General features: G+C 31.3%; 2 protein-coding genes across 3 annotated transcripts; one reads left to right on the plus strand and one right to left on the minus strand.

The window, feature by feature from the left end:
• The first annotated feature begins 578 nt into the window (after positions 1-578).
• LOC123215738 (carbonic anhydrase 2-like) lies at positions 579-4,790 on the plus strand. 2 transcript variants are annotated; one of them, XM_044635952.1, is made up of 9 exons: positions 579-811; positions 1,003-1,064; positions 1,230-1,370; positions 1,689-1,737; positions 2,250-2,366; positions 2,477-2,530; positions 3,321-3,406; positions 3,987-4,092; positions 4,421-4,790. In XM_044635952.1, exons 2-9 carry the CDS (start codon positions 1,012-1,014, stop codon positions 4,583-4,585), a joined length of 771 nt encoding a protein of 256 aa, XP_044491887.1. In that variant the 5' UTR covers positions 579-811; positions 1,003-1,011; the 3' UTR covers positions 4,586-4,790. The 2 variants fall into 2 exon arrangements, with proteins under 2 accessions (XP_044491887.1, XP_044491886.1); XM_044635951.1 differs by having other exon boundaries at positions 579-807.
• A 9,732-nt stretch (positions 4,791-14,522) lies between these two features.
• On the minus strand, positions 14,523-15,878 carry LOC123216183 (transcription factor WER-like). Its single transcript, XM_044636567.1, has 3 exons — positions 15,422-15,878; positions 15,174-15,303; positions 14,523-15,099 (listed from the first exon to the last, which is right to left on the minus strand). The coding sequence occupies exons 1-3, from the start codon at positions 15,534-15,536 to the stop codon at positions 14,739-14,741; spliced, it is 606 nt and encodes a 201-aa protein (XP_044492502.1). The 5' UTR covers positions 15,537-15,878; the 3' UTR covers positions 14,523-14,738.
• Positions 15,879-16,966: the final 1,088 nt, after the last annotated feature.

Genomic DNA, 16,966 nt, shown 5'->3' on the forward strand with positions numbered 1-16,966 from the left:
TTATGATATTTGAAATAGTAGGTTAATTTTAATTTTGCTTAATTTTGTTATTTAATATATTTATATTGTATTTAGAATGTATAAAGAAAATATTTTGTTACGGGTACGAGAAGAGAATTTTTCCCTACAGGGATGGAGACAGAATTTTTCTTTGCGGAAAGGAGATGTGAAATCATTTTCGTCCCCGTAGCGGGGATGGGCTGAGGATGAGGATTGATATCCCTTACAGGGATTGGGACGGGGATTAAGATCCTCTCTCTGCCCCTTCCCGTTGTCATTCCTACTAAATAATTTATTTTCAAAATAATTTTTTAATTTTAATAATAAAATAATACATAAACCAAACACTCTCTAATTATAATTAAGTAATATTATGTGTATAATTTTATACATAAATAATAATATATTATTATATAATTAGATAATTAAAAATTAAAAATAAAATAACACTTAATCAATATAACAATACATTGTTGTTTATGTTTATTAAACTATAATTACGGCATCCAAACGCAAGGCAGCATGAGTAATGGACTTTAAACCGTCCCCATTCATAGCATAATTAGTTAAGATTATCGCTTTAAGTATGGCTATTCCGCAGGACAGTTTTTTTTACTCGAGACTCAGTTTGTATAAGCTCCTGAAAAGGACCGGCTGAATCTCAAAGAAAGACGGTTCCTTTTGCGTCGATCCCGATCCAGATTATTTCTATATATACATACTATTACCCCTTTTCATTTTTCATTTCATTCACAAACACAATCAGTCTTCTTCTTTAACTCAACTTCTATCTTTCACGTCAACTGTGTTAGTATCTATTCTTGTTATCTTAGTTTTTTGCTAAATAATCTATCTGATCTCTGTAAAATTTGAAGAATCATTTTTTGGAATTCGATTGATGAAAGAAAATTTTCAAACTGTTGAAGCAAGTTTAAGCAGATTGACTAAAGTATATTTTTACTTGATACGAAAGTGAACTAATATATCTTTTGTAATGAGCAGAAAGGAGACATGGAGAGAGAGTCATACGATCAGGCCATTGCAGCACTGAGCAAGCTTCTCAGGTACGGTCCCGTTTCTTCGGAAATTTAGAGTTTTTCTTGTCCTTTTATGTCATTTCAAAGCAGGGCCTGATGAACCCGTAGCGAAGCAGATCATGAACTGTCTCTCATGCCTGGTCCCACTTATTTACTTTTTGACTGACGGCTCTGATTTCTCGTGGATTCTAGTGAACAAAGCAACCTTCAAGGTGTCGCTGCCGCGAAAATCAAGCAGATAACGGCCGAGCTAGAGACGGTCGGGTCGAAGGGGTTCAACCCGTATACGAGGATTCAAACCGGGTTCAATCTGTTTAAGACACAGAAATACGAGTAAGTGGATACATGAATAACATATGTTAATATTTTAGGCACTGGGACCTCCCTTGACGGTCCCAGAACATGCCGGTTCAAAATTTTTTAAATGTCAACGTTAGTTACAGTATTTGCCTTTTGTGTGCTGGAAATGGTCTAAACAAGGGTACTTAGGTAAAAATAGCACTAACATCCTGACGGATTTGAAAAGACTGTCACGATAGAGTTGGATAATTCAGGCAAAGGCTGAAGTTATTTAGATTTTTGCCACGTGTACTGACCTTTTTTGTTTCTGAATCTGATGAATCCATCTGATGTGCTGTGCTACTTTTACAGGAAGAATCCCGATTTGTTTGGTCAACTTGCAAAAGGGCAGAGCCCTAAGGTTGGTAACTTTGGTTTGGCAAGTCTCTCTCATTTTGTATGGTATTGAATTTGAGGGGAGCTGATATCCGGTTGATCTTTGTGTCTGTGATCCTATTTCAAGAAAATGCTATTCCTTCATGAATTCTAAAGTTATTATCATTTCGAAAATCAATTGTTGAAGCACGCCGAGATGAAATGTAGACTATGGTCCGTGGTCCCTGACGCAATCATTTATGGTTAGATAATTTAACCGAGTCATTAGAGGGGTCCAAAATTTGTGGCTGTATCCTGGTAGCTACGGTTCTTTTAATGTCATATATTTTAAACCATGCGCACCAGCCACTTGTTTGGTTTGGGGTTTGTCAGTCTTTGTAAAGTTACTTTTGATAGAGAAAGATAAGACTTCAGTTGTCCATGCCGTTTTATGAAGAAAGGATGCTTTAAAATCCCGGTCTAGATAATGGTTTATACTTATAATCCATGACATATTGCAAGTGCTATCGAGCTAACTTAATTCAAATATGTATGCAGTTTATGGTATTTGCTTGCTCCGACTCCCGAGTCTGCCCCTCGGTTATTCTTAATTTTGAACCAGGGGAGGCATTCATGGTTCGTAACATTGCAAACATGGTCCCACCTAATGACAAGGTGTAACATCTAATTAATATCTTTCATTATGTGCATGCATCATTCCTTATGATAGTGTTGGGAATTTTCAGGCCTATTTGTTTAACAGGAATAATTTGTTGTTACCGCAGATAAGATACACCGGAGTGGGCGCGGCCATTGAGTATGCGGTGTTCCATTTGAAGGTGCATTTATCAGACATTTTTCATAATATACAAACTTGTATTTGACTAGACATGATAGTAGACCGTGATAGGTTGAATCTGATACAACCCACAATGTCTATAAGTCACATCGTGAATCAATGGGTCTCATGGTTAGGTCAATTTGTAAGTTTGACTAGATTTATAATATAGCCTAAATCCCTTTGAATTTTGTCTTTGTGGATTTTTAACAAAATAAACCGCGTGTTTTTGTAAATTGACCCACCAAATAAGTTTTTTTTCAATTTTTTTAATTTAGAAGGTTTCTAATATAACCCATTTAACGTGCGGGTTGGATATAGTTCATAATTTTGCGGGTTATACTCTTATAAATTGTGCCAAAAAAAAGGTGTTTGATTGTGTCATGGGCGACGGCCCCTTTGACATGTCTACGCATAATTGGTTTTGTCACAAGAAAGTTGATTCAATTCAGTAGTTGGACAGTGACTGGTGGAGGCAACATGATGTCTACTCATCAGAAATGCTCCACACCGTTTTGGAATCAAGATAAACTCATACAAAACAGCTTCATTTGTTTCTTTATAGTTTGATTGTCAACATGCATTATTTTACATGCTCAACCTTATCTATTGATTATTCATTACTTTATTGCTAAAAATAGGCTACGATTTCGATATAAACAGTTTTGGCTTTTTCGCTAGCTTCTTTTCACATATATAATGGCCGCATAATGTGAATATTCCTGCTTTCTTCCTCTTATTTTGTCTTTTAGAACTGGTTTTTAAAAGAGAATGTATTACGTACTTATCAGGTGGAGCATATTGTGGTTATCGGGCACAGTTGCTGCGGTGGTATAAAAGGCCTTATGTCTATCCCAGATGACGGGACCACTACTAGGTAAGAGCAACTGTGTTTTGTATGGTTATATCTTCTTATCAACCACTATTCAAGTCTTTAATATATTTGGATTATATAGAAAAGATTAAGGTACATAGAGTTGTTTGTTAAGTACTTTTTTTTATTGTGATCTTTTTCAGAACTTCCAGAGCAATCTTTTTGCATTCCCATGTGAAGGTGTTGAACTTTTTAATGACTAATAATTATAAATTTACGGATGTCTTTGGCATTGGTTTAAAGTTGACTAAGAGAGAACATTGAGTACTTTTTTGTTGCACGGTGGTGCCATATTCTTGGAGGCATCAAAAAAGAAAATTAAAGAAAGGAGACAACTTGTATTTTTGTGTAAAGAGATAGTTTAAATGATAAAAAAGTGAAATTTCAAACATGAAAATATAAGTTCCCCCGCTTGCCTGTTTTCTACCAATTTGATTTGATAATTAAAGTACTTTTCTAAAGGCAATGGCAAATAAGGCCTAAATTACTTTTCAAAGGCCAATTTCCTAAAATGGCAGAGTGGAGTTCACTTAGCATGAATGAATAAACTTACTAATATTTGCTCTATGTATTGCACTAACAGTGATTTCATTGAAGACTGGGTGAAAATCTGTTCACCTGCAAGGTCTAAGGTGAAACAAGAATGCAAAGATTTGAAATTTGAGGAGCAGTGCAAAAACTGTGAAAAGGCAAGTTACATCATTTACCATATATATTTTTTTCATATTGAATTTAGGTTTAAGTATGGGTCTCCTCAATTGTATATTATAAAAATTAAGATCCTTGGAAGAAGGGTTCAATTAAGTGAAACAAATCCTGCAAATTAAGTTTAACAGTATTTGATACACTACACACTAACAAGAGCACATGCATATGTACCTCATTGATTTAAAATAAAAAAAATACTAAGAACTTGTTGGTTTTGAGATCAATGAAGGAGGGAACTTGAATAGATTGATGATATGGACATTACATATATAGTATGGCTTTAATGTTTTGACTGTGGCCAAAATGTAGGAGGCTGTGAATGTATCTTTAGGGAACCTGTTGACATATCCATTTGTGAGAGACCGCGTGGCGAAGAAGAGCCTGACTTTGAAGGGAGCTTATTATGATTTTGTCAAAGGAAGTTTCGAGCTCTGGGATCTTGACTTCAAATTTACACCAACTGCTGCTGCATAAGCATTCAGCATTGGAGTCTCTGCCTAAATTACTTCATATCTTGCAATGCTCATTGTAGCTGCCCTCATGAATAATGTTATGCAAAAAATAAGATAGTAGCTGGCGTGTCTTCGCCTTGAATAATTGCATGATTTTCCCCTTTCAAATGTAATTTTGCATTCATTCCTTTTATTCAGACTTCAGTTACTTGTTCGACTATTTGAGATAAATTTTGCCTGTAAATGGGGTGGCGCAAGTTTACATTTCCTAGCTTTTGTTATTCACCATGTAGAAGCTCTATCTAAGCTCTTTAGATGCAGGGATGACAATGGAGAGGGGAAAAGCCAAATACCACAGTGCTTTTCTCCATATGGGAGATCTTCCCGTGTCCTCAACCCATCCTTGATACAAGAATGATGGGGAATCTTCATCCACTATCGGCAAGAACAAATTCTCTGCTCTTCCCCACCTCATCTTGATGGAGAAAATCCTCTCCATTTACCCACCCCTTCCCCACTGACTCAAGAATAATAATTACTATAGCCACAGCCAAGATATTGATCAACATTCTTGTCGTTTGCTTTCAAATGTGAAAAAACAACTCAAATTCAGCGTTTGTCTGAGACAAGCATGACAAAAAAAACAAATTAAGATAATATAAACCTTGAAAAGGGAAAAAATAGATTAAAGTATGTCTACTCAATATAAATTACAACCCACTTCCCTAAGGGTGGAGTTCGTGATCCGTGGGGAAGTGGCATCTCTAATCAACTTTTCATTATCCAAATTTAGCTCTACTAAGCCTAAGCCTTAGGGTCCCATTATCACAAAAGCTATATATAGACATTACAGAGAAGAAGGGGCAAGTTTTACTCTCCGGTTTCAAGTTTACATTGATTTTTTATTTTTTTTGGTCATTAAATTTCAAGTAGATATTAAGATAATCAAGTGAGAATTGATCACTATGAGTTAATCCCAACTCAAAATCTAGACACCACAATAATAATAATAAAGCAATATAGACTCATAAAAAACATTATGCTTCATCTTATAAAATAGTTTAAATATTTTAATAAGAAACTGATTCCTTCATCTTGGTTAAGCTAATTTTTGAGCCAAGAATTTGCATTGAATATAATCAAATGAATGATTGTATGGTACTTGAGTTAATAATAATGTCCACAAGATGAAGAAATTGCTTCTTACTTTGCCCATTAATTTTTTATTTCAAAGTAATAAAAAATCTCAACAATTATGATCTATAAGTCAGTAGAATTTCCCAAGCCCGGATGGAAGAATATGAAGTTAAAAAGTTTTGATGAGACAGTTGCTTACTTCTAAAACAGATCCATCTTTGATTGAATTAAAACTGAACAGTCTCCAAAGGTTGTAACAAAAAATTTAGTGTTGGTAATTGCAGACAAAAGGTTAGTCTCCAACAATGCCTAGCCAGAGGACTATTTGATTATACTACATTTCAAAGACTTGACCTAAAAAAGGAATATGATTATCAATACATACCTTAATAATCGTTATCATCATAAATTGATGATGAATGGACTCTTGATCTAAAAAACAATAAAAATAAATTTTAATTTTGTATTTTTGAAGAAATAGATTGATTTGATTACAATTTATATATGCTGCCCAAAACCAATTTTGTGAACATAATAATGCCTTTGATATATCAAAATGAGATATCTTGCAGTGTGGACTCACTACCTTTCCAGTAGTGCTAAAGGCAAACTCATAAGCAACGGTTGAGATTGGAATAACAAGGATATCTTAGGTAATCTTCTGTTGGGTTTAGATATTTAAGCTCATTTAACTTTTACGAAGACAATATATCAATATCAGAAGTTGTAGATCATTCCAATTCTAACTTATCTTGGCTGCTACTTGATTCTTTTTCCATGAAAATATAAAAATTGGCAAGAAACCCCTTTCCATCAGTCTAAGAAGATATGTTTGACTACCTAGGTTCATACTAACAAGGCAAATAATAACAAGATTCTTGAATCCTTATAAATTCTTCTTTTCCATCATCTTAATAAATAAAAAGAATGAAGTAATCTAACAACTTCACTTCCCCGTGACATTATAAATAATATTATTTCAATACTTGTTAAATTTTTCAGTCATTTGTGTTGTCATCCTCTTTATGACATCATTTTTGCATGTGAATCAATTTGACAACTAAAGTTTAATATCTCAAATTGTAGGAAAATAAATATTGGCTATCTTAAATTTTGATCCAAAGAATAAGAAAGTTGCATTGTAGAACATTTCTAACTTTTCACAAATCTCATATGTCATCTCCTATAAATCAAAGCAATTGTGAGCATAAAATAAGTGGAGTTTTAGCGCATCCTACAATAAAAAGCCAACTTCTTACTACTTTGAATGCTTAATTGCTTAACCACTTCATCAAATTTTTATTCCCTTTTGGACTATTCCTTTCGAAAGGCAACACTATGCTGAATTTTTGGAATTGATACTCCAATAATAGATATATCATCTTGAACAATAAAATTAAGAATATGAGCACAATAATGTATATAAAACAATTACCCGTGTAACATTTACGTGGAAGCCTTGTCAATATATCATCAACAAGAACATCATTAGTAGAGCAATTGTCAATAGTCAATATGGATAACTTTCTATCAATATTTCACTCACAAAAATAATTCACCAACACCTCAAAAAGCACATTTTTAGTATGTGGGCAATATACATAAACAAACATAAAATACATATTACTAAAATGTTATTATACATATATAGTTAAATAAAATTATTAGGAATAAAAAAGCTATATAAATAATATCTTATTACTCTACTTTATATCGTTATAAAGTGAGTTGTGATGGTTATGCATAATTTATTTTGATTGTTGGAAGTCTACAAATCGCAAGTGATAACAATTCTATCAAAAGTTTTGTTTAACAATTTTATTGTTTTTTTTTTTCAACATCATAAATATTCATTATGTCCCTCTTAATATTATTCTTAGAGACCATCTTGAAAAAATGTTGAATAGTGCCATAAAATTTTCTAAACCCATAATGATCAACCTTGCTTAGAGGATATTCATGTATAATAATCACACTTGAAAGGTTCTTTTTCCTCACCTCTTGCTCAAAATGATGAAAGATCAATGCCATTTTTATCCTTCATCTAAGTCCCTACAAGCAACTTTTGGGCAACATTGTGGTACTGTCTAGTGCCATTTTTACCACCACTGACAAGTTGTTTATGAAAATAGTTGCAATTTGTTTTATCCTTTCCATCAATTATTACTTTCTTGAAATGTTACCACACAATTGATATACATCTTCTTAGGGGTGTGTATAATTCAATTCAAACTATAAAACTAGACCAAATCATTCAAAAATTATAGTTTAGTTTGATTTGTTTGATAAATTTTGAAAAAAAAAAGTTTATGGTTTAAATAGCTTTCAAACCAAATCAAACCAAACTGTAAACCGTATTTTTTAAAATTATATATACATATATAAGCCATATTACTATTTCCCACCCAAGGTATGATGAAATGATATTATCACCCTTAAGTTTAAAAAAAGTCATTTTCTCATCTATATATTAAATTTATTAAAAATTTGTTAAATTTTTATAAAATTGTTGAAAAGATTTAAAAAAAAAAAACTCTTAAGCTAAATAACCCTTTGCCCCCAAATTTTAATCAAATAATTTTTGTATCCCTAATTTATATTAGTTACAAATCAAAATTAAAAAATTACAAGTACAAATATAGATAGGAGTGTTAATAATGTATAATCGCATGTTTGAGGGTGTTTTGTAATTTTTAAAAATTTTAGGAATGTTAATGATTTTTTTAAATGGGTATTTGGAAATTTGAAAAAAGTTTATGGGTGTTTTTTGAAAATTTTAAATTATATGAGGTAGAATATATTTCATTAGGAGCTAAACACAATTTATATAAACCACATGAGATAGCACACCGGCTAACGACTTCTGAATCAAAAATAAATTACCATATAAATAAGGCCAAAAGACTATTTTCTACTCAAGTTTTAGCTTAATCTGAAAAACACACCCATAATTGTTAAAAACCTAAATACTCACTCATAAGCTAACTTTTGTTAAAGGCAAAGTTATTTATCATTTTATCACTAAACTCTAAAAATGTATATCATTTCTCTCCTTAGTTTTGAAAACTAACAATTTTCATCCATACTTAAACTTTGAAAAGTTGTATTTCCCCCACTAGGGTTTCAATTTTTCAGGTAAACTCTCCCTCTCTAGCAATCGTCAACTTTCAACCATCTTTCTCCCTTCTTCTGATCTCATCCTTGTGGGAGAAGATGAAACTTTGGCTGGTACACTTTTATGTTACCAGTTTGCGGCAATTTATCCAACCAAAATTATAAATCTTTTTCATATCAACGTGCACCTGTATATTACCCTTGAACTAAAAAAAATACCAATAAAATTATGCATACATATTTTTTATATACAATTTAAAAACACATATGATATGTCATTACGTGATTAGATAATTTTAAATTAAAAATAAAATAATACCTACTCATATGATAATACATTATCCGTGTATTCAAATTGTATATAAAAAATATATACATATAACATTGCTCAAAAAATATTTATATTGTATTAACCTTATGCACATGGGCTTCAATGTCCAAAAAAACACCTTGATTTGTCACATGAAATTTTATAAGAAAATAACTGTTATTTTAGCTCTCCAATCATGCATTAAATTGCATTATAAAATCGTAATGTGACAAAATATAATTTAAAAGATAATATTGATATTATTATCATTCTTATTGTCCCTAACTTAATTATAGTTTTCTCAATTTTCATAAAAAATTGTAAATCAACAATATATATTAGAGGTGTCGAATGGGTTAGACAGACCCACAATTTGGATCGAAGCATGGGAAAATGGCTCGACCTAAAAAGGTCAACTAGGCTTGGGCCTAGACATAAGGCTCATAGGCCGGTGCGGCTCTTTATTGTTTTTATAATTATTAAAAAAATAATTAATTAATTAATAATTATAATATAATAAATTGATTAAAATTAATGGGTTAGTTCGTTACTGTAGGGCTCGACTTAGTCCTTTATATATAAAGGGCTAAGTCATGGGTCTCATATTTCTCATGATCAGCCCCCTTATAAACCCACTATTATATGGACCTTAGACTCGATCTCATCCATAAATCTGGTGGGCTACGATGAAGCTGGCCCGGCCCATTATCACCTCTAAATTATATACATATGATATTGCAGTAAATCAAATTTAGATATAACTATATTATTGCGTACGGTTAAACAATATACATGCATAAGATTCAATCACTGTCCCAATTTAGAGATAAATTAAAAGGGTTCACAGATTCACAAATATATTTGGTAGACCAATGACAATCATGCAGCACTTTTGGCAAAGAGAAGATCTAATAGTTCGCGTTAACGGATTGTGTTCATGTCTAATTAATTCAAGTTTTATGTCAGAAACTTTCTATTTTAACTTAATCCAAATTAAAATACTATTAAAATTTTTTAACCCTAACCCAACCCTTTAATATTTGAATTGATTCGATCAGACCCAAATTAACCTGAAATTATCTATTATTTTTACTTTTCAAGGTGTTTTTATAATTTTGATTTCTTTACTAAATTACCCAATATACTATTAATAAAACACATAATATAATATTTTATCTTATTGACAAATGGTCTAAAAATTTATATACTAAGAGTTTCAAAATACGTCAATAATTTTACTAACCAAATTAAATTCTTACTACTTAACATTAAAATAAAATATTTAAATAAAAATAATATGAGTAATTATAATTATATAAATATACAATTATATGCAATTTGTATATATTTTAAATTTTTACTATAAATATACAACATATAATTATAAAAATAAAAACTTTAAAATAATCTATAATCTAACTAACCAAATCAAATTTTTACTACTTAATAATAAAATAAAAATATTTAAATAAAAATAAATAAAATTATAATTAATTATAATTATATAAAGATACGGTTATATGCAATCTATAAAGATTTTAACTATTGCTGATATTGTCTTTTAATATTTTTATAATTTATTCTTAACAAATTTTATTAAAGTAATATTTTTTCAAAATATTCAAGTTAGTTTGTCTCATGTCAGGTTACTTTCGTAAGAACTCTAACACTATCCAATTTAATTTTGTATTATATTCGATTGACTGGAAATAAATTTTATGTCAAAAAACTTAATCCTAACTTGATATTTTTCATACTGTGTCATATCAGATTAACATGTCGTATTAAAAATTGTCAACTCTAAAAGAGACCTTCCCTGTACACATAACAACAAAGCTTATAAATTTATTAATTGATTTGTTTGATTCAAACATGAAAATCACAACAACAAAAAAACAAATCATTTGAATCCAAATTTGATTCACTCAAAAGAAGAATTAAATAAATCTGAAATTATTTTATGGTTCTAAGATCATGTAATTTGCTTTGGTACCACATATTAATAAATTTAACATAATGCAAATAGAATAGAATCGTATATATGATTACTTAGAACGCTAAATTAATTGAGTTTATGCACAAATCTATATTTGGATTCATCTAAATACAAGCAAGAATTTCTTGTTCTTTTCACTTGAACAATCTTCAATCGGTGAGACAATGATTACTCTTTTCAAAATTGAGAGAGAAGATTAGACCTAGCCTATCCTATACAGAGTGTCAATTAGTCTTCCTATTATAATCTAATAGGCCTCTATAACCTAAAATAATAATTGGCCAAAAGACTTATTCCCACCAAAGGTTTAGTTCATTTTCAAATACACATTTGCAGAGTTTCAAAAACTCAAATATTTATCAATGGGTTATTAAACCTAACAAAAATTGTTATTTACAGGGGATAAAATTATTATTTTATAACTAAACATTAAAACCCTAAAAACTTATATCATTTTCTCTTTGGTTCGAAAAATTAACCATTTCTCCCTTAAGATTAAGTTTTGAAAAATTTACTTTTTCCTCTAGAGTTTCGATTTTTCGATAAAACCTCTCCCTCTCTGACAATTGGCACCCTCTAGCCAACTCTCTCCCATCTTTTAGACTCGTCTTCATTGGAGAAAACGAGTCTTCATTTGGCCAAATCAATTTGGCGTCATCGATTAGAATTGACGACCACATCTAGAATTAGTGAAGAGTCAATGATAGAAGGCAATGAAAACACAACGGATCTAGAGTTGATTCGACAAAAATGTGATGGATTTGGAGACTTGATTCGATGGTCTGGAATCGATTCTTCATCTTCGATTCATTGTTGGTCGGAGCTTTTTAGCATATCATCTGAATTGTTGGCAGTGGCAAACAGAGAAGAGAGAAAGGAAATGATGGTTGTCGCTAGAGAGAAAAAAACCCTAGGATAGGGAGGGGGGGGGGGGGGGGGAAGTGTTACTTTTTAAAGTTAAAGCTTGGGATGAAATGTCAATTTACAAAACCTCAGAGTAATATAAGATAAAATTATATATTTTTTAATATTACTGACAATATAATGATTTTACTTTTAACTCTAATAAAAAATTTTAATAGAAAATTGACCCATAAATAGGTATTTAAGTTTTTAAAATTTCACAAATATATATTAAGGAATGGACTAAACCTTGGGTGGTGGTAATAAGTCTTTTGGCCATAATAATTTATCCCACAACATAAAATTTAGAATATATCCCACTTTATGGTTAAGGAGGTTTAATTTAAAGCAAAACTCATAATTAATGTAACCCATTTTGCAAAAAATTTAAACATTTTATTTTTAATTTCAAAAAGCAAGGGGAGACCGATATTTTCCAAGAACGCCAAATCTAATTAAACTATTAAATGAACCGGAGTATTGAGTTGTTTTGAAAATTATATATTAAGTATAGAGTTGAATATATAAATGCGATTTTGAATTAAAGAAAATATAATATTTAATTATATGATGAGATATCATATATATATTTAATTATATATTAAAAATATATATACATAATATTACTCTTAAAAAATTAGAAGAGGAGGCAAATATTACAACCGGTGGCAAAGTATAGCTTGAACAAACAAGGAAAGTCAAGTATAAAAAATTAAAAATCGTTGAAGTGACATTCAAAAGTTTGAAGACATATAAGAAAAAGGTAGTAGAACTACAAGAATGAAATCGATATATTTATATACAAAATTTTAAAGTTTCAACTGAACTTGGCCACCAAACCTACGGTCGGTCGTTGGCAAAAAATTTAAGTTTGTTTATGTATGAGGTCAATTTATCTCCTTATTTACTACAGAGGCGTCAGTGGATTTATCTCCTTATTTGCTTATTTATTTATTGGGTTACTGCTATGCTTGTAAGCCGTTGTTTGGGATGCAAAATTTATATTTCGAAAGGTGGTCAAATTCACCGTATGTACGGGCTCTGATCAATACAGTGGTTGTTGGGGAATTGGTTGATGAACCAATTTGTTGAAGAGACTTGTTGTGCAGAGGCCCAAAGACTTATTCGCACCCATGATACTGTAGAAGGCCACAGGACTATTTTCCACCCAAGTTTAAGTGCTACCTTAAACTCATATTTATAAAATTTAAAAAACTTAAACTCCTATCTATAACATAATTTTTATTAAAAATTTTTATTAGAGACAGAAATAAAATCGTTATTTTACTAATAATATTAAAAATTATAAAATTTATTTATTTTCTTTTTTATCTTTTAAAAACTAACAATTTTATCTCGACTTAAAGTTTTTTAACTTTAAAAAGTCATATTTTCCTTCCAAATTTTTTCTTCATCTCTCCGACTACCATCTTCAACGCCGATGATGTCCCTTCTCCACCTCAAATGGTTGGTCGGTGCACGTAAACAGATCTAAAATCTCTTCATCATCGACGAAGAGATCTGGGTTTCAGATTTCTTAGTCAACAAAAAAATCTGGAATCTCTTCATTAACGAAGAGATCTCAACGAAGAGGCTTTATCGTCGTCCTTTCTAGATCACCAAAGAAAGTGATCGCAGAGGAAGAAGAAAATTCTAAGGTTTTAGATGGGGGAATGTGATTTTTTAAAGTTAAAAAACTTTAGGAGGGGTGAAATGTTAGTTTTTCAAATTTAGGAGAGAAAAACATAATAAATTTTATTTTTTAATATTATTAATAAAATAACGATTTTACTCATGTTTTTAATAGAAAATTTTAACCCCAATTGGTCAATGGATGAGATTTCGAATTTTTCAAATTCTGTGGATATGACTTTAAGATTGCACCTAAACCTGGGTGGGAAATAGTCCTTTGGCCATTGTGAAATTCTAAACTCATATTCGTAAATTTTTTAAAATTTAAACATTCACTTATCACCTAACTTTTGTTAAAATTTGTTCAAAAGACAAAGACGACATCCGTCTCTTCCTTAACAGTGTCTCTTTGTCAACAGATCTCTTCATCTTTTCATTAATGAAGACGAAGAGATGTCTGTCGAAAATGAGAAATGTCTCTTCGTTTCGTCTTCGGATAGTCGCCATCATCGAATGGTCATAGATAGGAAAGAAACAAAACTAAGGATTTTGGGAGGGAGGGGGGAGAGTCACCTTTCAAAACTGAAAAAAGTTAAAGTTAAAATAAAATTTTCAATTTTCAAAACCTAGAGAGGAAGTAAGATAAAATTATAATTTTTTTAATATTTCTGATAAAATAATAATTTTATTTTTAATTCTAAAAGAAAATTCTAATAAAAATTAAATAATAAGTAAATATTTGGATTTTTAAAAAGTAATGATATGAGTTTGGATTTTACTATACCTTGGTTGGGAATAAACCTTTTGGCCTTGTGCAGACTAATGGAGGATCATCCAGTGAGTTCAGCTACGCCTTTATTAAGAAACTAGAGTCAAAAACAATTTCGTCGTTGACGGGGCTATGCTTGAAAAAAGAGAGTATTTATACAATTTTTACACTGGCTTTAATTATTTCAGATTACATGCGATAACGATAACCAAATACAGACAAACTTAGGATAATTTTGGCAAAACGGAGAAAAAAAGATAATGCAGATACCTGAACATTGTGAAAAGATAAATCAATGACAATAACAGCAGAAATTAATTGTTTTGGAAAATTTGATCAGGAGGGTTCTCATCTAGAAATTCCATTAATCCTGGGCTGTAAAGATTTAAGTAAAAGTCAGTCGGAAACAATAGCGATTCTTTATAGCATTGTTGGTTCACTATTTCCGGTTCCCAGTTAGATGTCTCAGCAGAGTCTTGATTCTCCACAAATTTACTGTTCTGCGTATGCTCATAATTGATGTTATGAAGTGGTGTTTTCTGGGTTTGTTCTGGCTGTGTTGTTGAGGAGCTAACTTGCTTCTTGATGCCCAATTTCTTGCGGAGGTGCGTATTCCAGTGGTTCTTTACTTGGTTATCTGTTCGTCCCGGCACCCGCCCAGCGATTAGAGACCACCTGCAAAACATCATCAATTTGTTCAAGAAGAAAAAAAGAGGAAGAAAAGATAAGGAAAGGAAAAAAAAAAAAACCTGTTTCCAAGGAGCTTATGGAGTCTTAAAATGAGATCTTCTTCTTCTTCAGAAAAATCTCCATGTTTCACATTTGGGCTCAGATAATTCAACCATCTTAACCTGCAGCTCTTTCCAGCCCTCCTCAAACCTTCTCCCCATATAAACCATCCATAACAAAAGAATTAATCAGAAACTATATATATTCCATACATTAACAGCAAGTTATGAACTTCTTGTTAAATATGAAATCTCTTGATACTGCTTACCAGTCACCTTAGGGATGCGATTCCAATGCCCTTTTCCATGCACCCTTATGTGTTCAAGCAGAATCCTATCCTCCTCCTCTGTCCACAAGCCCTTTTTATACTCATTACCTGCCATTATCTTTGTTTTTAAAGACAAAGAATTTTCGATTTCAAGTAGCTTTCCACTCTTTGAAAGGCCCTGTGATTTTTCTACTCTGTGTTTAGTTTTGGGTAGTTTCTCGTAGGGCGTGGTCTCTTTTCTCCTGTGGAAAGAGCTTCAAAGGTATTGCCTCAACTATTTATGGCAATGTCCTTTGGGCAGATAGATCTTCTGTCCTGTCATCATCAGACTCTTGCAAGTGGAAATCTGTCGACCACTCACCTTCTTTGCTTCTCTATTAAGTTGTTTCTTTATCTTTTTCCCCTTTAATGGTAAATGTCTCCGGGCAAAGGAATATTTCCCAGACAAGTTTTAACTCAGTATCAAAAAAAATATTTGTAATAATTTAAAATTTTAAATATTTATCAATAGACTAATTTTTGTTAAAATTTTCTATTAGAAGTAAGGGTAAAATCATTATTTAAACTCTAAAATTCTAAAAAATTATATCATTTTATCCCTATAATTTAAAAAATAACAATTTCCCCCTAAGAATTAAGTTTGAAAAATTTACCATTTCCCCTCTAAGGTCTGAAAATATTTTTCAGCCAACAAATTTGTTGAGTCATCAATGGTTGAAACAATAAGAGAATGACATTTGGACGATGAAACGTCGTTCGTCATCTAAAAGTTAAAGGATGACGATTTGTCGACTAGACAAAGTGTCGTCTCTAGATTGACAACACCTTTGGACGACGAAGCATCATCGATCTAGATGACACTTCTCCTCCTTCCAAATTAACAATGTTTCTTTATCCAAAAGCGTCGTCAATATAGAGACAATGTTTTGTCTAGATGACGAAATGTCATCTTTAGCTTCTAGACAATAGATGAGGCTTCGCTGTCTAGATATCATCCTCCTATTATTTCAGCCATCGACGACTCGCTAAATTTGTTGGTTAGAAAAAAATTTCAAATCCTATGAGGGAATAGTAAGTTTTTAAAACTTAATTTAAGGGGGATATGTTAGTTTTTTAAATTATAAGAGTAAAATGATATAGTTTTTTAAAGTTTAAGAGTAAAATGATAATTTTACCATTATCTTTAACAAAAATTTTTAATAAAAATTAATCTATTAATAAATATTTAGATTTTTAACTATTATAAATATCCTTATAAGATTAAGTTAAACCTTGGGTGGGACATTGTCTTTGTCCCAATGTTTCCGTCATATAATTCCTGACGGCACCTTAAGACGTGAAACATTTGAAATTAACAAGTGTCTTCTAGCCCTCTAAAGCTAAGCCGGACAGTCCCTTTTAAACAAATCAATCAGGGCAGATAGAGTCTTGGGTCCAATGTCTAAAGTGTTTAACAACTCAGAAATTTTTAGTGTTTAACCCTCAAGTTGTCCTACACGGCTGACTTCTTGTTTATTGCTTGTGCCAGTACAAAGACTCACGTGC

The sequence above is a fragment of the Mangifera indica genome, chromosome 5 (assembly GCF_011075055.1).
Source record: "Mangifera indica cultivar Alphonso chromosome 5, CATAS_Mindica_2.1, whole genome shotgun sequence".
NCBI classification, from domain to species: domain Eukaryota; kingdom Viridiplantae; phylum Streptophyta; class Magnoliopsida; order Sapindales; family Anacardiaceae; genus Mangifera; species Mangifera indica.

What these genes read in the sequence shown, in the direction of transcription:
- LOC123215738 (XM_044635952.1), top strand. Translation starts at nt 1,012, where the DNA reads ATGGAGAGAGAGTCATACGATCAGGCCATTGCAGCACTGAGCAAGCTT. An exon ending in TTTAAGACACAGAAATACGA is followed by an intron (nt 1,371 to 1,688) that starts GTAAGTGGATAC and finishes CTACTTTTACAG; the next exon opens with GAAGAATCCCGATTTGTTTG. An exon ending in ATGCGGTGTTCCATTTGAAG is followed by an intron (nt 2,531 to 3,320) that starts GTGCATTTATCA and finishes CGTACTTATCAG; the next exon opens with GTGGAGCATATTGTGGTTAT.
- LOC123216183 (XM_044636567.1), bottom strand. Translation starts at nt 15,536, where the DNA reads ATGGCAGGTAATGAGTATAAAAAGGGCTTGTGGACAGAGGAGGAGGAT. An exon ending in TCGCATCCCTAAGGTGACTG is followed by an intron (nt 15,304 to 15,421) that starts GTAAGCAGTATC and finishes TATGGGGAGAAG; the next exon opens with GTTTGAGGAGGGCTGGAAAG. An exon ending in CATAAGCTCCTTGGAAACAG is followed by an intron (nt 15,100 to 15,173) that starts GTTTTTTTTTTT and finishes GATGTTTTGCAG; the next exon opens with GTGGTCTCTAATCGCTGGGC.